General features: G+C 43.6%; 1 protein-coding gene across 1 annotated transcript in view; it reads left to right on the forward strand.

Annotated features, from left to right (window-relative positions):
• The window catches only part of vwa8 (von Willebrand factor A domain containing 8), a 105,004-nt gene extending 82,894 nt beyond the window's left edge, over positions 1–22,110 (forward strand). Inside the window, exons 38-45 of the mRNA XM_050048688.1 lie at positions 474–582; positions 1,076–1,232; positions 6,790–6,898; positions 13,147–13,272; positions 13,782–13,940; positions 16,170–16,268; positions 16,673–16,911; positions 20,441–22,110. Of these exons, the coding sequence (XP_049904645.1) occupies positions 474–582; positions 1,076–1,232; positions 6,790–6,898; positions 13,147–13,272; positions 13,782–13,940; positions 16,170–16,268; positions 16,673–16,911; positions 20,441–20,549 (1,107 nt within the window). The 3' untranslated portion in view covers positions 20,550–22,110. The remainder of the gene's footprint in view (positions 1–473; positions 583–1,075; positions 1,233–6,789; positions 6,899–13,146; positions 13,273–13,781; positions 13,941–16,169; positions 16,269–16,672; positions 16,912–20,440) is intronic.
• The last annotated feature ends 388 nt before the right edge of the window (positions 22,111–22,498 follow it).

Raw genomic sequence — 22,498 nt, forward strand, 5'->3', positions numbered from 1 at the left:
ACAGTGGTTTGGAATGTTATTCAATAACTGATCAGCTAAACTCTATGTATATGTACATGTATGTCTTTTTTATGAAATGTTTAGTGTGACAGTTCAGCAGCATCTTAAGGGGAAAATGTTGACAGTCTTTGTGCAAATGTGGGGTTTTTATTCAGCATCAAACTGAAAAACTTCAGTAACACCCAGCGGTTGTTATAGTTTCTCCTGATGGGATGAGAGTTCAGGGGTCTGTTAGCATGTTAGCATTTTCAGACTCAACATACAGTAGGAACTATAACTAAACTCTGAGAAATAAAGGCGCAAACTACAACCATTTAGGGCTCTTTGGCTTGTGCCTTAGGAAAACCATTTTGGTTCCTGCTATGACCTTTTATAACGGTTCCACCTTGAAACCTTTCAGATGATTCTACTTGAAATCCACCTGAAAACATCAAATCTGACCCACATGGCATCTCTCCTTCCTCTCTTCTCAGATTACCATCCAGAGGGACAGCGGCCTGGATGTCACTGCGCCAAAACACGGCAAGATCGACCCCAACAACGCTCCTCACGTTGGGGGAAACCAGTGGGCAGGAGGCACAGGTAACCAGTGCTTCTTCCTGGTTTAGCAACACGCTCAAATCCCAACAGTCCACCAAATGCTGATTGAAATCTGTGGTGACATTTCACACACATTTTACAATGATTGATGGCAGGTAGGGAGGTGAATATGAGACAGCACTGGTGCTTAGTTGCCCCTGAGTGAGAAACTAAACCTCCCACTGCTTAGCTAATGAAGGGTTTAGAGGACGGTAGTAAAGACTGCAGCGTTACCAGGCAGCTGCCAGAATCAGATGTATGTGACCGTGTGAAAGTAAATAAGGGTTATAATAGAGGTGAAATGATTAGTCCATTAATTCATTAGTCAGTCAACACAAATTAATTGAAAATAATGACCGTTTAATTAATTAAAGTCGACTGTCTCTGCTTTCTCCACTGACTTAAACAGATTTCCACCCTGGATCACTGCTAAAAAATGTAAAAAAAAAAATCTGCAGATTCCGTTCAGGTTTTCTAATAAGATGCTTCTTTGCAGGCGGCAGAGACACGGCAGGACTCGGTGGCAAAGGAGGCCCCTATCGGCTAGACGCAGGACACAAAGTCTACCAGGTGTCCCAGGCTGAGAAAGATGCAGTTCCGGAGGAGGTCCGCAGAGCAGCCCGTGAGATGGGTGAGAAAGCCTTCAAAGAGAGGTAAATACCTTGAATACAGAAAACGCAGTGATCTCATGCTAAAAAAAAGCCTGGCCTGTGCAGGAAAGGAAAAAAACACGGAAAGGAAAACATGGACGATCATAAACCAATAACCCATATCCAACCTGAGGGAGCTCCAGGGGTGGGGAGCTGTGTTTATGTGTACAGATGCTTTGGACTGACTCTTTTTCCGCTTTGGAAACTACCCAGAACTGAAGTGTGTGTAATGTGTGTAATGTGGAACAGGTGTGTTTCCTGGTCACTCAGCCCTCCCAGGTATGGTGCTCCATCCTGGGCAAACAACCACAGGCTGCAGTGCCCCGGCTGGATAGATGAGCGCAGTGGTCGATCCCACCGGGCAGTGTGTATGAGTGTGTGTGTGTGTATGTCTACACTTACACACATTCGCTTCAGAGCGGAGGGTTAAGAGGGCACCCCTTTCACCAGCTCAACCATGAAGGCCGTCTCTGTTCTCTTTTGCTTCAAACACTGTCTTTACTTTCTTCTGTGCCCCATCCCCCTCGTCCTCCCCCTTTTCTGCGTGGCCCTTCTCACACACTGGCTGCTTTCACACCAAGAGGACAACCTCTCGACTCTCCTCTTTTTTTGTCTCATCTCCTCTCCCCTCTGTTCTTATTTGCTTTTATAAATTTCCTCTTTGACACCCCTCCCCGTCCCTCCCTCCCTCCCTGTCCCCTGCCTGTCTATCAGTGCTCCACTAAGCCCAGACAAAATCTTGTAGCTACATGCTGGTGCTCTGCTTCCAAGCACATGTCACTGTACTTTAACGCAGCAGGTGAGCACACATGGTGGAAATACCTGCACATAGGACAGCTTGATTTTATGTTTTCTCATATCACAGGCCGGCTCTGTCTGGCTTTTTCCATACCTTCTCCTTCACCCATGTGTGTGCACAGTCCTTTGTTTACTTAACTTTAGGTTAAGCATCAATCAAACTGTGATCCTTTCGTAAACCCTTGAGCACCTGACACACACACAAGCAAAAACAAGCTTAGGTATGCCTTAAACACGAGCGTGCACACACACTTCTCTGGATATGCCTCTGGCTGTGTCTCCATACCTGCAAACCCTCCAGTTTTTATTGGTTTATACCATGTTTGTAGCTCAAAATTAGCTTATTAATTTATAAGTTTACATTAAGTCAACATTAATAGATCCATTGATTCTCAGTTTGTTTGACAGGAAGGCAAAATAGAGGTAGAGGTATTAGAGGTAGATTTGTCTTTTTAATGTCACTCCAGACACACCCACGTCAAGACACAAATTCATTGCTGCTTGTTGCGTCCTCAGTTTGTTTTAATCTAGTTCCATAGTGAGGTATGTGCTGTACGTAAGAAAGTGTAACAAGGCTCAAAAAACATCTCCTGTATTTTAAAAAGTCTGGTTATGTGTAATGAAATTGGAAACAAATAAATAAGAAAAATGCCGACCATTAACCAGAATACTTTACTTATAAAAGACTCTGACACGCTCTCAAATCTAAAGACTGTGAGATTTTGCGAAGAATGGGGATCTCGCAGGGTCACTGTTTGCAAGACTACAACTAGATTCCTTTTGAGATTATTCCCCATCCTGTTCCTGGTGGAAAATATCACACCAGACTCCCTTAAAGAAATATGACATATTAACACTTCCTTACATGTCTGCAAAAACACATGGCTCTAGAAACACAAGATAAAAAACATCATATGCCAACAATATTCTTGTTTAAAAATCTTGTTCACTTCACAGCTCCAGCAGTTTCTCCCCCTTTCACTAAGACTAAGACCACTTAGCCTCGCGTCACCAGGCTCTTCACATATGGCAAAGAGCCTGGTTTCCATTCACTCTGAATTTTGTCTGGATTCTGGTTCCGTTCTAGAGAGCGGATCCGGAATTCACCAAAGTAAAAGTGTTCACCAAAGTAAAACTTTAAATTCTGGTGCACCATCGATTTCTTTCTCCGGTTTCTCCACGTTGGAAAGTTGAATCGGAAAAGAACGAAGAGTGAAGACTGTCGCCATGATCGATACATTTTAATCATTTAAACATGGACGTACAACAGTCTGTTTTAGAAGAGGTTCTTCAAGAAACTTGTCGGGTACATAAAATAACCTCTTTAAAGCCGCTACAGAAGCTTTGCCTGACGAATTTAATTGACGGAAAGGCGCATCCATCGAATTCTGGATCCTGTCTCTCTCGCCCTGGTTCCGGTTGCTTACCAAAACGGCCACTAAACGGCCCCAGACTACCAGGTTTGCTGCTTCCTGTTTGGTGCCAGAGAGAGCGCAGCTATTGGTTGTTGACAATGTTGACGTTTTTTAATCAGAATTCCAAGACAAGAAAAAGACTGACTTAAGAAAAGTTTGTTGACCACCTAACACCAAACGATGATCACAGGAGCACACCACAGCTCTGGCAAAACTCTCATGATTTTATTCCCACAGTGGAAATTTGTCTGTGACAGTGGACTTGCTTGGAAAGTCATTTTGCATAAGCTTGGTTTCATTCAGTGAATCCACAAGCCTCCTAAATGTAAAAGCAGCACACTCAGAAAAAAAACAGAGAGCATTAGGTAGTTTGATGTTTGTGGAAAGTTGTGACGGACAGCTGTCTGACAGAGGCAGCAAGTAAAGTGCAAAGTCACTTCTGAAACAAAACCATTCTTGTTTAGTCTGTTTGCTTAAGAAAATCAAAGTAAAATATGTAAACAGAAAATCATTCCCGTCTACAACCTGAGGGAGAGGCTGCTGTTTGTGTTGTGTGTGTAGTCACGGGGAGTGTCAGCCTTGTTTTTGTGGCCGTTGTGTGTGAAGCTTCAGTGTCTCCACCTCGAACCCAAACAGACTCTTTCTCTGTATTTGTCATTCACTCTCTTCCTCCTGTTGAAGTCAAGGTTCAGGAATTTGAAGGAAATGGCCGTGGCAAACTGGCCAGAGTGTCTGCCCACCACGTACACTCTCGTGCATCCTCACACGCACACACACATACACACCTAGGAATGTGTGGAGGAAGTCACTGTGCTGTGTACAGCTCTGTGGGCTGACATGATGTGGTGTGAATGCAGAGGAACAGACAGGCAGACTGTGTGCACGTCCAAAATAGCTATAATGTGAGTGTGATACAGTGCATCATGTGCTAGGAGAATGAGGAGCAGCACAGGATGAGTGTGTGAAGATGATGGATGAATGAATGAAAAATGATCATGATATTTAATTTTATTTCACTGTACCTTTGCGAGCAGCACATTTGCTAAGCCCCTCTTTGCTCCGCTTTCTTTCTCTATGATTATCAGACCCCACCTTCCCTCCACCGCTTCCCGAAGCTTGTGAGACGAACCTTCACTCGGCAGCTGTAGTGGCAGCTGTAGCGTAAACTCCTAAGTGCCGAGTGTCACAGTGGGCTAGTGGCCAGAGGCAGCACCAGGTCTAACCTATGTAACAGCAGCAACAGAAAGTTTGCTACTCTGGCAGGGAGTTGGGGCTGTCCGGTCAAGCTGGGGTTTCTACTGGCTGAATTTGGGTTGCTACAGCAGATGCACACGCATTTGCAAATGTAAATCAGCCAATAGGAACACCCTCTCTCTAAAAAGACCTGTGATTGGCCAGTGTCACCTGTCATGTCAGTTAGATTTTCTAAAGCCTGAAACAGCCAAGAGGAGGTGCTGAAGAATAGTTTTCTCTCAGACCAATAATTACAATATGCTCAAAATTTATAATGGTATTTTTGCCCATTGGTGCATCAGTATTAAAAACTTCACACATATTTGCAAAGGAAAAAAAGGCAAGAATGAAATAAGAGACGATAAATGTTCAATGATAAAGAAAGTACAGAATCTGAACAATATTAGTACAAAATATGAGCAATAATAAGGATACAAAAATACAGTTAGCAAGTGTGCAACATCAGCAGCAGCAAAACCTCTTTAAAGGTGGAATATGACAGATATGGTAACCCAATGCCAGATTAAATGTCGGCATTGTATGTTTCTGCAAACCAAAATCTGCGAAACAAAATCACAACAATAATTTTTCGGCTTGAAAGACCTGCTTTTGGGGACACAATCCACACCAGAAATGCAGCAATGTCGCAATAAAAATCATCAACTTTTCGTGTCACTATCTCCGCTGGAGAAGCAGCCACGGGTCTGTAAAAAACACCCATGTTTGGGGGATGAAGAGCCGCTCAAAACACAGCAATGACTCACTAAAACACAACTGGTTTTGTTATCTGTTGGTCCTGAACAGTGGTCTGCAGCTTGGCAGATGTCTTGTGTAGGTGTCACGCCATCCACCTACCCCTCCACCTTTCAATGACAAAGTCAGCTCATATACTATGTCACTTTAGAAACGTTGATATGATACGTATGAAACTACCCAGGGTTTGCAGAAATGTATGGTGCCAACATTTTCTTCTTGCAACTGGGCTCAATATGGAGTGATGTCATTAACTTGGAGTGACATGAAGAAAATATTGCAGCTCATCAGCTGTCTGTGGAGATGTCTGAGTTCAGTGGAGCCACAGCTTTAAGAAAGAAGCTGCCTTTCAGTCTTTTTGTGAGCAGGGTGATCTGAAGTTTTCACATTTATAAGTCTTGTCTTTGATCATTTAACTTTTGTCATACTGATTATTTTAGCTCTCACTGTGTGGCTCTCCACTGGCTGTTTTGGCCAGTTTATTTTCCTTCATTAAGGATTTCTGAAATCACAGTCCAGGTGCGATTCATTCAGACATCCATCGCAGACATCGTGTTGGTAGATGAGTGAGTGAGTGTGTTTGGGTGCGATCTTTCTGATTGCATGGCTGATGCCAGCGCAGTCTACACAATGCATCCATCTGACTCTGCTCGCATGCAACCAGTCACACACACACACACACACACACTCAAAGGTTTGTTGCAAGCTGTGACACATAAAGCCAGAGCCTCTCCTCCATCCTTCAATCCCTGCCTGCGTTTTGAAGTCACCGCTCTGTATCTCTGCGGTGGTCACGGTCTGGTTGTCACCAAAAGTTTCAAGTGGGATTATACTGATAAGCTCAGCCCACCTGTCTCGTCATGTCCACAGGTGTGTTTTAGAGAGAACACACATGAGAAAATAAGCTACATATTTAACATCACTGACCCCGGTGTAAGCTTGTCCACAGGTGTCCAGAGCTCATGAAAGATTTCTTTTTCTGTCTACCTGAGTGTTTCGGTAAATCGAGAGGCAGCAGCAGAAGCATGATCTTCAAATTTACAAAAAAAATGCAGTTGTTTTTCTGCTCTGCTGCGTCAGGTTCGTGGTTATACCGATAGACTACCTGTTTTGGAAATTTAGAATTCATTTTATTTTGGAAAAATCATGGACAAAAGAATAAGGATGATGCTTGTAGCAGCACCTTCAGCTTGCAATGACTGTATGAAGTGACGTGTTTAGAATGGGACATCCTGAGCAGATGAGCAGATCAAATCCTACATACTAACTGCTTTGATACAATACTTTATTTGCCTAAATCATATCATATCAAGTCATCTGTGTCCTCTCTCCCTCTGTGTGTCTCTGTCCTTCCATCTCAGGCTGAAGGAGATTGATATGAGCGAGTACGATGCTGCTACATATGAGCGCTTCTCCAACGCCGTCAGGAGACAAGTTCAGTCTCTACGCATCATCCTGGACAGTTTACAGGTTAGTCTCTTAAATGTCAAAAGCAATGCGTTTTGGGTGATGGGAGTGCAATAGGATCATGCTTGACCACATGAAAGTTTAGGTATGAATGCACCCAAAACGCATTGAAGACACTGTGATGTGATCAGCCAGAGCACCTCCACAGGTGGTTGGGGATGCACTGTGACCACACTGAACACAAGCGTAAGTGGTTTTCAATCCACATACCTACGTGGGCGGAAATATCTAAATGTTCCTGACTGGCTCTGATGTATATGTCAGACAGCTACAGATCAGCAAAAATTTTGTTTTTAATATTTGTTTCATTTTTATGTCAACATTAGTTCTGAAAATGCAGACACTTGTGATCGACACCCCAGGCATAGGCACTGTAGGCATTATGTTTTCCAGTTGTCTGTCCATACGTCCATTCATTTATCCCATTCTCGTGAACGCAATATCTCAAGATATTGCCACATGGGAATTTCTTCACATTTGGCACAAACATCCAGTTGGACTCAAGGTTGAAGTGATTAGATTGTGGTCATTGTGAGCTTGCATCCATCTTATTCTTGTGAATACGATATCTCAAAAATACAGTGAGGGAGTTCACTCAAATTTGGCACAAACGTCCAGTTGGACTCAAGGATGAAGTGCTTAGATTGTGGTGGTCAAAGCGGTCGTTGTGACCTTGCATCCATCTTGTTAACGGGATATCCCAAAAATATCAGTGAGGGAGTTCACTCAAATTTGGCACAAACGTCCACCTGGACTCAAGAATAAACTGATTGGAATTAAGTGGTCGAAGGCCAGAAGTCAAAGTCAGTACCTCAAGAATTCATATGCTAATTATGAAAAAAATGTCACACTAATGTCTAATGGGATAAAATGATGAAGTGATGACATCTTATATCCAAAAGGTCAAAGGTCAACTTCACTGTGACATCATAATGTTCTGCATAAAACACGTTTCTGGCCATTACTCAGCGTCATATCTCAGGAACAGAAGGGGAGACATTTGGTCAGATACTGAATTGGTGACACGAATCTTGAAACTGTGCTGATTGTATAGATCTACTGTGCCGCCGGGGGAAGATGTTTGTGAGGCGTTCATGTTTTTACAGACATGGATGTAAAGTGTAACTACAGCTTGACGAGTTCATGAGGGCATACAACTGCGAGGCGGTATTTCTAGTTTTTAAATATGTTTTATATTTACACCAGTGTAGGCTCTGAAACATCAGACAATCATGATGTGCACCCAGTGTAAAAAATATTGTTTTATTCTTATCACTATAGTTTTTTAAAAGGTGGGGGCGGGGCCTGTTTGAAATGGCTTTGGTTGTTTGAGCTAGACAGAGTGATCGGATCACAGTGTGGACACTGGAGACACATATTAACAGCAGGTGTAAATGTAATCAGATTAAATAATATCTGGATATGAGACACATTTTATTCCAAGGTGTAAAGAAAAGCTAAGAGAAATATCCAAACTTTCATTAATTGCAAAATCTGCATGTTTTGTATGTAGCTTTTTTAAATCCAGCCTGATGTTTATTACTTTTCTGAAGCATGATATCTAGATTTGAATGTCACTATAGGTTCTGTGGTAAAAACTGTTGTTTTCAAAAACAGGCCTGTCTGTTCAGGTCAGTTTTAGATCTGGTTAATCAAAACGGTAATTTGCTTAAAGAGATCTTACTGTACAGTCAGACTGTGCGGACTGCAGTCCAGCTGACCCTGGTCAGTCAGAAAACAAAAGTTGAGGGGTCATGAAGTTGGTACATGACCATTGGCTGACCTCATACAACCCCCGGTGCAGGAAGGAGGGGGGCGCTGTCCCACAGGAGCGTCTTGATTGGCCGAGTAAATGAAAAGCAAGAACGTAGGGAGTGGTGGTTAAAAATCCAGGATGTGATATTGTCTCCATTTCATTATTTTGGTTCAGATTTTCCTCCCTTTGTTCAAGCGTCTTAGGGGAAATGTGCGCATTCAAGCGGGGTTTGGTGTGTGTGTGTGTGTGTGTGTGTGCGTGTGTGATGAGAGGAAAATCGTGCAGCACGTGAGAATGATTACAGAGCAGCGACACTGAGCCTCGCTTTATTATTCTGCTGTCCAGGTGTGAAGCTCTGTTTGTATGTGTTGTGGTAGGAGAGTGTTTGTGTGTGTGAGTGTGTGTGTGTGTTTGTGTTTTCCATCCAGGTGTTTGCAGCCGTGCCAGCGCCGCCTCTGAACATGAACGCTGGTTATTGTTTGTTTTTGTCCTCGTAGCCGCGGGCCTCATTTTCCACTGTAAAGACGTTGGAGATTATACTAATCAGCCCGCAGGCGTGACGCTGTGAAGTCATGTTATTTTTATCATACCTGAGGAGTGATTTAAAGAGTCACACACACACACACACATACACACCTAACTATAGCTGGCAAGCTTTCAATAAACTATAGTGTATTGTTTCCACCCTCGTCAGTCTCCCTGAGGAAAACCCCTCTCTATTTATCTCTCAACAAAGACCTGGCTTGCCAAGCGTAAACACCTGGGCATGTATTTATGAAGCATCTCAGAGGAGGAAATCAGCCAAAAAAAATCACACAGCGATGCAGTTTCTCTTTTACTTTTAGACCCTTTTATTTTGTTACTTTATTAAGCAGAGAAATGACTCATATATTTGGCAGAGTTCAGGAGAGCTCCAGAGGTGTCCCAACCTGTGAGGAGTTCTCAGGAGATATTTTGGAAACGTTTAATGACAGTTAGCTTATTAAAAGATACTGAACACTGGGTATGTTCTAACTCAACTTGTGCATGATGCAGCTGCTCAACAGATCAACTCTGATCGCTCTTACATGCCCGGGATAAATGCACTGTTTCGTGCCCCACCGCTCAGTGATGTAAAATCATTGCTGAACAGCTTCGGCCTCATAAATCAGTAAAACATTGTGTATACATTTATTTTTTAAAGCTCTACAATATATATATATATATGGCATTAGGTTAATATGATAAGATTTACAGTAGTTATCAATCTTATTATCTTATTTTCATATGTAACCTGTTTAACAACAAGGCACCTCACGTTTCTGCGCTCTAGGCACCTGCCGTTTTTGCTGGAGTTGGTAAATAATGGAGGAGAAACTGGTGGTAGCAGTTGCTGGATACCCAGAGCTATATGACCTGATGATAGACAGCAGGTTGTCAAACTGTCCCTGAGTCATCCTAAAATATGCCTGTAAACGTCCATGATGGAGGAGAAGCTCCTGGACCGACATGTCAGCAACTACACACTGATTACTGTGAGGAATACAAAAAACAGTAGATTGATTACACAGGAAGTTAAGGGTGAGGACAAGATGGCGTGGTTACCTGGCAACAATAAAAAGGCACAGCAAGTGTTTTTTTTTACTAGTGCCATTTTATTAGAAAAAGCCCACTACCTTTCCCCTTTGCCTCTCACATTGGCCTGCTCCTTTGTTCTTTTAGTGGATGTACACATGCTGCATCTTTGACCTCCTGGAAAACACTGGGTTGGGCGCTGGGAGCTACGCCAGTGCCTTTTTTGTGCCAGCTTTTAAGAGCGTGGCAGCAGATTGCATCTGAGGTCACTAAACAGCCTTAACAAGCATCGTATCATAGCCTATTTACCTGAAATCCTGATTGCAGAGCTGATCTTCTTCCAGGAGCTGTCTATAAGTGTGTAGGCCTATCGTCTGTGGGACAGATGTAAAGCTCTGGCAGCCCTGCACTAACATGTTTAACTTATCACAGACTGATATTTCTGGACGAAGGGAAAGATATGTGTCAGCTGTGATTGGTTGTTCTTGTCATATGCCATTTGATTCACGCTGCTGTGTTTCAAAAGTTGAAGTCAGTTTATTTCAGGGTGCAGCCGTTGCGCCCTAAAAACAGGTGCTTGGGAAAGCGAGTGAACTGCTGCGGCAACACTCTGTCTTTGGAGCACACCTGTCGCACGTCTACATTGAAAACAATGAATTTTAGGGTGCAAAAAATGTGGTGTAAAGCGCCTTACAGTCCAACAGCTAGCCACCTAGTTAGCCTATTTATCAGCATAGTAAACAGCGTTATACTCACCAGTGGGGGTTCACCAGGGTGATCACGCAACTGCATGCATTCACCTATTAGAAGTGGAATAATAGGGTGATCTTAATCATAATTAAATACCACTAATATCAACCTTTCGTCATTGAAAGAGTAAAAGCAGGATAATAAAAACATGAGTTGAAGAAAAACAAAACAAAATCATTATCTCTATTGTCATTCATCACAAAGAAATCTTTCAAGATCCAGTGTTGCAAAGATTATTCAGTGAAGTTTCCACATCTAGTGGCTGCCAACAGATGAGTCTCACATGTATTGACAGGGTTTGAATAAAGTCTGTAAGCCTACGCTGTCACCCTCATTGAGAAATTTTAGATCTGGTCTGCGCCCCACCCACCACCGCTATTCACTCTGAGTTTTGTTTTCACTTTCTGCTGCAGCGCTGCTCATGTTAGGTTGACCCCTGGAAGAGCAGTGTGCCGCAAGATGGCTAACAGTAGCATTAAAGGAACCATCAGCCTCAGTCAGACTCAGATGAAGAGTCTGTTGGGCAACAAAACTGGGGACTTGCAGGCGTATCAGAATGTTAAGTGTAATTAGCATCTTTTATTTGATTATATTGTTTGTTTGTTGGCTGACTGGCAGTGGCTGACACAGCGTTAATGGTTGTGAAACTTGCAGTAGTATCTGCTATAATAGGGTTTATGGTCGAGGGTGGAAGAAACCTCCAGGTTCAGTTTACAACCTGAAACTGCACTCTCTATATTCAGCACTGTATACTTCCTGGGCCTGACGCTGTCAGCAACCTGTGGCTTGCAACCTCAGCACACAACACGCTATATCTATTTATTCAACCTTAATTCAGTCTTCACCGTCAAGGAGTGGTGCTCATTCAGTGTAGCTTCTATTGTGTGTTATGCAGAGAGTGTGATGTTGTTCTCAGCCACAGAGTAGAAATTAGGATGGTGTATTTTTCTTTTCAAAAACATATCTGAATGCACGTCCATTTGCACAACTTGCACTGTAAATCTGAAGTTATTTGTACTTTGCGTTCAGCAGCTATCTGTCTACAAACAAGTGACAGCTATTGTTTCATCAGTGGATTCTTATCAGTCACGTTCAGTCATGAGACGTGTGCTGTGTGTGACATGAGGGCTGATCTGTGTTCCTTTGTACACACATCACGTGTTCTGTGAAAGAACATCTTCGTTCATATTATCAATGCCATGATCACTGTGACCCAGAGTGGGTGTGGAGGAGCGCATTGTGTTCCTGCTTTTGTTATCCTCCTCCTCTGTAAAGAGGCTCTACTTCCTCAGGGAGCAAACTGACGACAGGAGAAAGTGATGTTGCTTTTCCTCCCTCCTTTCAAGTGATCACAATAAAAAAGCAGCATGACATCAGGACTTATAAGAGACCCCAGCCTCCTGCCTCTTTTGTTCTGTGGGCACAGCGGGAGAGGAAAGGTTCTTGTTGGGCTGAAACCAAATGTCCACACTCTGGTTTTAAAACTGGTTTAATTTCACAACAGTGGCTGAGGGCAAACACTATCGTTACCTGTCTGTCCATGACGGCAGGTCAGGGAGACGTGATGCTGCTCTGCAGGGTGCTCGATTTGCTAACAGCTGTCAGAAGGGAAGTTGTAGAGAGAAGGGCAGGGGCTCGACTCATATGCTATTATCAGACGTACATTGAGAATTGAATTTAAAAACACAATATATAGAATTTAGAGTTCACAGCGTCACATTCATGCTGTAATGAATTGTGGGTAATTAAGACAGTAAAAAAGTCTGCACCCATGAGCGGACTCTGTTTAAGTCTGCAGAAAGTCTGCTTGAGGCCCTCATGGACAGGATGAATTGGGGATTTAGAGAGTCATCACCACTCACAGACTTCCCAGGAACTCGCCGGCACAGTCTGCAAGTCCGGGCATTTTGTATTAAGCCTCTGTGGTGGTGACATATGTGTGTACGTGTAGCTGGTCTTGAGCTCCTTGTCGTATACTCATACTGTACGTACTGTAAATCTCTCTTGTTTGTAATGTGTCAGCCTGGATTACAAATGTCTGGATTTCTATTTGCCTCATCTGTTGCCTCAGAGAGCCGCACCAACATGAAATCATTTTCCCCAGATAGATTTTGAAACATGTTTGTTCATCTGGTTGACTGGTGCTCAAACTTTGTGTGTGTGTGTGTGTGTGTGTGTGTGTGTGTTTCAGGCTAAAGGGAAGGAGCGTCAGTGGCTGAAGAACCAGGCTCTGGGAGAACTGGACGATGCTAAAATCATTGATGGACTGACTGGAGAGAAGGCTATATATAAACGCAGGGGAGAGCTGGACCCAGAGGTGTGTGTGTGTTGCTACACTATTTAAACCACACTCCAGACTCCACCTAGCCACACCTCCAAACACACACACACACACCCAGCCTCACAGACATAATTTTGACCTCTATCTGTGAGACGATACATTCCAGTGGTGTGTGTGAGATTATTATGAAACCTCGTGTTTCTGCTCGAGCTCACACACAGTTTCTAGTCATTTCTCCTGCTGTCATGTACAAACACACACAGCACGGAGATAGTTCCCACACTAATCATAGAAACACACACTAACCATAATATGCATGCCATGTTTTTCCACCTTATTTAGCTCCAAGCGTTGCATACTTTTGGTCTGGCCTGAAGGTCTACATTGAAATAATTGCAGCCAGTTTTGAAATCTTGGCCTCGAGTTGAATGTTATTTGAAAATGAGCTACACTAAATCCCAAAAAACACTTTCAAGAGGAGGTATTTTCTTTAATTCAGTCATTAGTCGCTGCTGATTTTCTTTCCAAAATGTTTGTGTTTACAGCCGGGCACTCCGCAGCAGAAGCCCAAGCGTTTGCGGGTGTTAGCCGACGTGTCGGGCAGCATGTACCGCTTCAACGGTGTGGATGGAAGGCTGGAGCGCTCCATGGAGGCTGTGTGTATGGTCATGGAGGCTCTGGAGAACTACGAGCACAAGTTCAAGGTGAGATTGTCACAGCAAACGTCACACAAGTCGGTTTGGACAAAAGCATCTGTAAAATGAATGTCACAGATTTATTGAGGTCATTGTGAGAACTTAGCAAAAGACTTCTGCTTTTTCACCCAAGTCCATGATCCAGCTGGTTTGCCATGTGAATGCGTTGTTGTGGCTTCTGACATCGTCAAGGACAGGACAGCCACACTGTGCTTGACTTTGACCGGGCTGTCATTAGTGTAAATAACATACATTTTCACTGGTGAATAACCTTGTGATCTTCACCGCCTGCCTGCTACTGCCTAATTTGATGTGCCGCTGGGGCTCTTTTCTCAACTTTGAACCAATTAGTTTGAGCAAACAACATTTCATGGGCCGTTGATGAACAGAAATTAAGGTGTCAGTTGTAGACGGGAAAGGGGGATCATGCAGAAGAGGAGCAGAGAGAAGAGGGGAGAGGGAGAGATATGAGAGTGTGTAAAAAAGTTGAAGGGAGACAGACTTCTTGGCCCCTAAGTGACACTCAACCCAACCTAATACTCATCACATATCAGTGTCTCACACACACACACACACACACACACACACACACACACACACACACACACACACAGTGTTGCTTGTCACATGTCAGTGTGACTGCTTTCTTTGGGTAACACCAGTTACTGTACATAAAAGTGCATCTGATAACTCATAAGACACACACTTCACTTGTGTGACTCTGTGCTACATGCAGTCTTAAGGCGCCGTATACTTGTGTGGTGGTGTGTCTGTGTCACTCTGCAGTTAAACCTCCAAAACACTAGTCGGTGGTGGAGTTTCTGTGAAGTGCTGTAAAGTTTAGTTGATTCAAAACACACTTTAAACACACATTAAACACACTTTAAACATGGCTTAATAGAGACAATCTCAAACACAAGTACACAAATCAGCTTCACTATAACTCGCAGCATTCACAGACACACAGACACATTCATGGACACATTTTCCCCACAAATACAACATGCTAACATTATTAGCACAAGCCTATGGCATTTTACATTGTATAAATTAGCCTAGCAGCTAGCAGACTATTCCTCTAAGCATATAAAACCAGGGACAACAGCAACATTTAACAAAGGGAACGTTACAAAATCCGGCTCCATTACAACTCACAAGATTCACTGACAAAACTTATACTAAAACATGTTTTCCAAATAAATACAACATGCTAACGTTATTAGCACAAGCCTCCTTTCTTCCTCTGCTCATATGAAGCCAGGATAAATCACACACAAGACTTAAAATGCTTTTTTGTGGGGACAGTATTGCCTTCACAATTTATTCTTTCTTATTTGTGAAATAAAAGTAAACAAAAAAAGGGTATTACAAGGTCATTACTCAAGAAGGAGTTAGTTGTTTTATAAAGTTGTGAGACTTTTCCGGTGGTGCTATCACATAGTTAAAGATTGTGTTGTCAGCTACATTATAAGACTTCGATATAACACAACTTCTTGTAAAGCTGTAAATACTTCCACAAATTTCCTGTCCCCCTCTGGTAAAATTGCTTTACTAGCTTATTGTTCAACAGAAACACACCGTCCTCAAATAACTGTGGAAGAGTGCATGAAATGTACAAAGCAGAGGCGTGGACAAAAACAACTTCTGAACATTAGTATAAGTGATTTTAATCATATTTTGTATTTACATTTTTGGTCCTTGGGGAGTGTAAATACCTAACTGAAGAGTACTTAGTCTAAAAAAGATTCTGAACTGGACCAAACATTTTGAAAACACTGGCCTCTTACCCAGCAACAGTGTTATGAACAGATGAGACACACAGTCGCATACCTTCGACCACCACAGTCATAACTGCCCTTATTAGAAATAGCCCTTATACATAATACCTGAGTCCTGAAATAGCAGAGTGGAGCCAACAGTGCCAGGCTGAGCCGGCCTTATGTAAGCCAGCTGTGACAGATGGTCTATGGGAGGCATGGACACTTTTGACAGGTTTAACATACTGTAGTGGGAGCAGCTCGGAGCGAGGATAAACTCGTATAAGTTACGACCTGACGTCTCTGCACCATCACACCTGCGTCTTTATTTACACTTTATTACACATACAAATCAAAGTTCTGTGTGAGAGTGAAACAACAGGGTTTACGCTAGTTTGAAATGCTGTCATTGTTGCTGTTGTTTATGTGGTGCAATACATGTGTCAGTTGTTCTTTTACTGAAACTGTTTTCTCTACACAGTACGACATTGTTGGCCACTCAGGCGATGGCTACGACATCGAGCTAGTCAGAGTGGATAAAGTCCCCAAGAATGACAAGCAGAGACTCAAAGTCCTCAAGGTACAGATTCAGGATCAGTCCATTTGTACAGCGATTATTTCCAGACATGTTCATTTATTTACACTGAAAACAATGGTTTGTGTTGTTGTATCTTTTTTCTCATTAACAGGAAAATTGTTGCATAAATTTTTTGTTGTTGTTTTTCCTCTGGTGGTTTCTAGGCCTTCAGTTTTATATTTTCAGTGTGGGTGACTGACCCTTAGATATACGACTGCAAATTAGCCCATGAGTTCAGACCTCAGAGTTGTTCGCATACGCTGCCACTGCAAACAGCTCCTCCACCTGAGCGATACACTGGATAATATATAATAAGCCTGAGGTCAGGGACGCCTGGACGTCTTGTAAAACCTTCTCTCTCTGGCCTCTTTCCTCCTCCTCCTCTCTCCTTCCCCCTCATCCTGTAGACGATGCATGCCCACGCTCAGTTCTGCATGAGCGGCGACTACACTCTGGAGGGCACAGAAACCAGCATCAAGGAGCTGGCACGAGAAGAGGCCGACGAGCACTTTGTGGTGGTGCTCAGCGACGCCAACCTGGAGCGATATGGCATCCGGCCCGAGCGCTTCGCCCGGGTCCTGACCTCTGACCCGCAAGTCAATGCCTTCGCCATCTTCATTGGATCCCTCGGTGATCAGGCTGCAAGGTGAGGAGGTGGAGACTGGGGCGGAGGTGGGGGCCTCTCTGTGGAGTTAAAGCAGCTACATGGAGTTTATAACTCATCATGAAACAGTCTCAATATAAGTGTATGATTAAACGAGACCATCAGCAAGAGGTCTGGCTATTTCTGTGTAGTTATTCTGAAAGCTTTTCCCCTGGTCTGACTCACCCACCTAACGAGGCGAAAGGATTTATGGCACGCAACGAACCTACGTTTACATTTTCCAGGCAAAGAGTTGTATGTTAGCCAGCTAAAAGGAGGCAGGAGGAGATTTTTCTTTAGAGAATTTTATTCTTGTTGTTATATTTTGTGGTTATGGCTGATACAAGGGCAGGATCAGCAAGAGAGAGAGAAAGAATTGCTCCTAGAACAAAAAGGGACACAAACTTGTGTTTCCTAGGATAGGAAAAGTCATGACCCACCCTACTCTGCTTTCCTCTGCCTCTGATTGGCTTACCCTGACATTCTTACCCTAACCAGTCCCTATCATCTTGCCTAAACCCAACTAACCTAGGCAACAAAGGCAACAAGTAACACCTAATCAGAGGGAGAGTTGGGCAGGCCATGCCTTTGCTATCGTAGGAAACGCACATTTGCTAAAGGGGTAGTGGTAGAGCACGGGCGAAACTACACGTCAACCTTGGACAGTCAGTTAACAAATGGGGGGAATTTCAGAATTCGAAAGGTTTCATATTCTGGATTGACTCTGCCTCATCGACAGGTAGCATTAAATCAATTTATGTTGGTGGCTAAAACAAAGCTAGCTAACGCGTCTTTCTTTCACTCACTTCCGAATCAAATTCACGAGCTAGCCAGACCAAGATCTTTGCGACATGAGACAGCGGTGCTCATGGGAAAGGCAGTCTTGATTTTGGTTTTGTCCACAGGGGGCACCTAAATCAACACAAAATTAAAGTTCCTTGTAGGTGCTTCAAGTAGAGGGAGCCATTAAAGGAAGCGAAGGAGGAAATGGGAGGGTTAAATGAGAGGGTGAAAAAAGAGCAGTAGCCAAAGAAACGGAAAGATGAAAGGAAGTAAGCAAAAATAAAAGATGAGGGGAAGAAAAGATGCCAGAGAGAGGAGGAAATGGGCGGAGGTAGGCCTGTCACAATAATTACCCTATTGATGTATCGTATGATATGTGGACTTGACCTTCATCATTTTGCTGACCTTTATATTGCCAGCTGTGTTTTACATGTTTGTTTACCTAAGACTGTTACTAACATGATGCCAGAGTAAACAGCACGGTTTTCCCAACCAATGTAAGACGTGGGTGCAGCAATTTACCCTTTTATTCTCTGTACCCCGGCATAAAAAAAACTCAAAATGGCCGTCATTTGAACATCAAAAAACCATGAAACAATAACAGCCCTCTAGTTCATATTAAGGATCCTTCATAAGATACTCCGCTCAGAGTTAATATAGACTGTGGCCGGCCATCCAAAACCCATAAAGAGCAACTTGACTTCAAAGTGAAGTGGAACAATGTCTCTCTGAGGTCTACTCATGTTCCCGTTTGCTGCTGGTCCTGCTGACCTTTGTTGTGTCACATCCCAGATTACGTCCTGAGCTTTGCAGGCAGGACAAAAGAGCGGTAAATGCACTCTTCTGTCTGCTTTGAGGGGCCGCTGGCTTCATGGATAGGACGCAGTCACGAGCTGAGGGACCTTCAGAATGACAATGACCTGTTTTGCACCCCGCTCATGACTCCGTGAAGAGGAGGGAGAGGACACAAAGAAAGAAGCCTCTGATCCTGCTACAGGAGGAATCACTCTTTAAAGGGGTAGACTGGGTTTTATTGAGTGGGGCCGTATGGAGTACTCATATATGTCAGTTTATTATACAGTAGATGTGAGTCAGCACGCCCCCAGTTTGGAGAAGCAGGCTGGAGTCTGATATGGTATGCTAAGCAGTGTACTTCTGTGAAGGGGTCAGCAACAAAATGTATTTTAGCCACCTAAAAGAAAGCTCCATCCAAGAAAATCACCATCAGTTCAAGTGTACGCTGTATTAAGAGTATTTTCACCACTTTATCTTTCCGTCAGATAGCCTGTTCTGATTGGTTCCCCATCTATGCTTTCGGCATAGCCACTAGGCTCCATATTATAACAGAAACATGACGTTTAGGGTCCACTGAAAAAGTTAGTTTATCTACTTCAAACATAAAAAAAACACTTTTGGAGCAGAACAAGCAATTAAAACATATCATCATCCAAGTATATATTTAGTTCACCAACAAAACTGATACGTGGCATTTGTTGGCCTTTTTTCTTGGCATTTTGCATTTCTCACACTTCATGTGGTTTTCCACTGCCTCGATTCCCATAATGACAAGTTTAAGAAGATGGAAATTAATTTTAAAAAAAAGATATTACCTATCATTTTAAAAATTTACAGTGGAATGTCAGAAAAAAGAGGCATACAATCCTATGTTGTAGCATGTTTAAGACTTGTGAAAGTGGTTAGCAGCGACACCTCACAGCAATAGGGTTCCTGGTGGGGGAGTCCTTCTGTGCGGAGTCTGCATGTTCTCCCCGTGTCAGCGTGGGTTTCCTCCAGGTGCTCCAGCTTCCTCCCACAGTCCAAAGACATGCAGGTTAATTGCGGACTCTAAATTGTCCGTAGGTGTGAATGTGAGTGTGAATGGTTGTCTGTCTCTATGTGTCAGCCCTGTGATAGTCTGGTGACCTGTCCAGGGTGAACCCTGCCTCTCACCCAGTGTCAGCTGGGATAGGCTCCACCCCCCTGTGACCCCTAACAGGATGAGCGGTTACAGAAATGAATGAGTAAAAATACGTGCGCACACTTAAACTGATAATGATATTTTAGGTGGCTAAAATACGTTTTGTTGCTGACCCCTCCACAGCAGTACATTTCTTAGCTTCCATGTCAGACTCCAGCCTGCTTCTCCAAACTGGGGGTGTGCTGACTGACATCTACTGTATGTAATATACTGTCTATGGATAAGTACCCCATACAACCCCACTTCAAAAAAACTGAATTATCCCTTAAACTCCAGAAGCCACAGTTGGGTGGAAATTAACTCTTGAAGGCTGGTTTTAACTATGTACAGTGTCTGGGTTCAAGTCAGAATGTGGAGATCAAGGAATGATATATTCATCGTGCAAGCATAGGAACTCTGGGAAAAGCCCTATAGTTACATAATTTCATGTTTTGGAGAGACTGTTTATGTCCCTATGACTGTCCTGGTGTGTCCTCATGTGGAGGACAAACTGCTCATTGAAGGAGATGAATGTGCAAGAATGAATAGAAAGAGTCCCATCAGATGTAGTGGGTTCATTCAAAGGACTGAGTCGCAGTGGAAGTGGCCGTGTTGTCTTGTTGGAAAGCTCCTCCATGTGAGTGACAGGCAGCCCTTTGATTCACACACACTGTCCTCTGTCTGGTGCTGATTCACACAGCAAACAAGCACTCGTCTGTCTTTTTATTTTGGGAAACGATTCTGTTGCTGAAGTTCTTTTTAACCCCAAACTCTTTTTTTTCTTTGATTCAGGCTCCAGAAGACGCTTCCAGCAGGAAGATCCTTCGTTGCCATGGACACCAAGCAGATCCCGCAAATACTGCAGCAGATCTTCACGTCTACGATGCTGTCCAGTGCCTAAGACTGACACGAACAAACACACGCTCACTTCTTATCTCATTTAAAACCTCAAAATTTGTTCTGCAAGCTGTTTAACTTGTCAGACTTTGGGTTTAAGGTTATCAAGTTGTGACCTGAGCCCACTTTCTGTATCAGATTAACTTTATCCGAGCTGTATCAGATCTGAAGACTCGCCCTGAAGGGAGGAGACCGTTATGTTTATTATTTAACAGAAGCCTTTCAGCACAATCTAACAGCAGTGTGTTAGTGTGACACAGTGAAATAATACCTAGCTGCTCTGTAGTGTCCCTCGGGGAATAGGAACTGTACAATGCGCCTGTGATCTTGTGTATGACTCGACTGTATTGGTAACTACAGTGGTATTATGAATGCCTGGAGCCTGTCTCAGACCCCATGTGGGGATCAAACGCATGGCTCAACCTGTTGTTTTTGTGTTTTTGGCCGACTGACGCACGCACACGTCTTCGTCCTGTTTTGGGTCGTGAATACTGAGAAGGGAGGGGTCATGAACTCCAAGCAGCCTCGCTCATTTGGACTTCCTCCTCATTTATCGTCTGTCACACAGAAAAAGGCACAGACACACGCAGGGAGGGCGACACTGACGCGCCACCCGACCGACACTTGGATGTGACGAGCGGCATTAACTCGGCTCCTTTGGAATGTGGGGACTGTGACTAGGGAATTTCCCACCTGACTGCACACGCTCTTTAAAGGCGGCCGCTGTTGCACAACCCCCTGTCGTGTGTGTGTGTGTGTGTGTGTGTGTGTGTGTGTGTGTGTGTGTGTGTGTGTGCTCTCCTACAGCATCTATGTCAACACGCTCAGGCCCTTTCCTTCCTGGCTGCTGGACCTTGCGACGCCCCGCTCTCGTCTCAGTCCTGCAAGGAATCTGAGATCGCCTTTCATCGCAGGACCTCCCACTCCTCTTTCTCTACACAAACACCTTCGCCACTGCGAGGAAAATTCTGTCAGTGTGTGTATAGTTGTGTGTATTAACAGATTAACTGCACACCGTCCTGTGTGTGTACATTGTTTTCACCGCTCTGCTCTGTGACATCATGCTGTGCAGTCAGAGTCATTCTCCTTATCTGTGCCAACTTGCAGCCACGTGCATCTGATACTGTATCAGTTCTGCCCCTGGTTGTGATACATGATGTTCATGCCTCGCTATGGTGGCCCGATAGGATCAATAGAACAGGCTGGCTGACTGTCAGTCTCCATTGATCCCTCTCTGATGGAGGGATGTCCCTGTTTAACCCACTTCCGTCTCCTCTGACCCTTTCTGCTGCTCTTTCTCTCGCTCCACTGATCCGTACGAAGGCGTCAAAGTGACTTCATAGGAAAAACTGGACGAGTTTCTCTGTAGACATTTCACCTTCATCATATGTTTGCAGTTGAATCTTCATATTTGGGTGTGTAGGCATTAAAAGTGTGCGTAGCAGCATATCAAATCATATACAATTTAATCTTTTTAATCTTATTTAATTGTACATTGTTATCACTCTGTATGGAAAGAATGTAAAAGTAATGTACAAAGATTTTAATAAATCATGTTAACATTGCTCTGTTGATTTCACCATATTCTGAACTGTTGCCTGATTATTCAGCCCCTTCAGGATGTTGCATTGTTGCCCTCACTCCCCGTGAATCCTGCACGACCTTGCAGTTTGCCACAACTTCTCCACAAATTTGAGTGATCATCGTAGTGTCCCGCAGGTCACTGAACTCACTTCCTTGTTTCTGGTTGTGAAGATGCAGACACACACGCGATGCTAACGTCTCACATTTACCAACAAAAGATAAGGCTTAAGTCTGGCAAAACAGTTCCCTGGTGTTCTGCACCAAAGCAGGGGCACGGGGTGCAACGTTGTAGTGAAACACAAACAAAAGTGATCAACTGTCAAACACTTTTCTACTGCAAACACACCCACAGAATGGCTGAAGCGTGTT

Source organism: Epinephelus moara, chromosome 7, assembly GCF_006386435.1.
Source record: "Epinephelus moara isolate mb chromosome 7, YSFRI_EMoa_1.0, whole genome shotgun sequence".
Classification (NCBI taxonomy): domain Eukaryota; kingdom Metazoa; phylum Chordata; class Actinopteri; order Perciformes; family Serranidae; genus Epinephelus; species Epinephelus moara.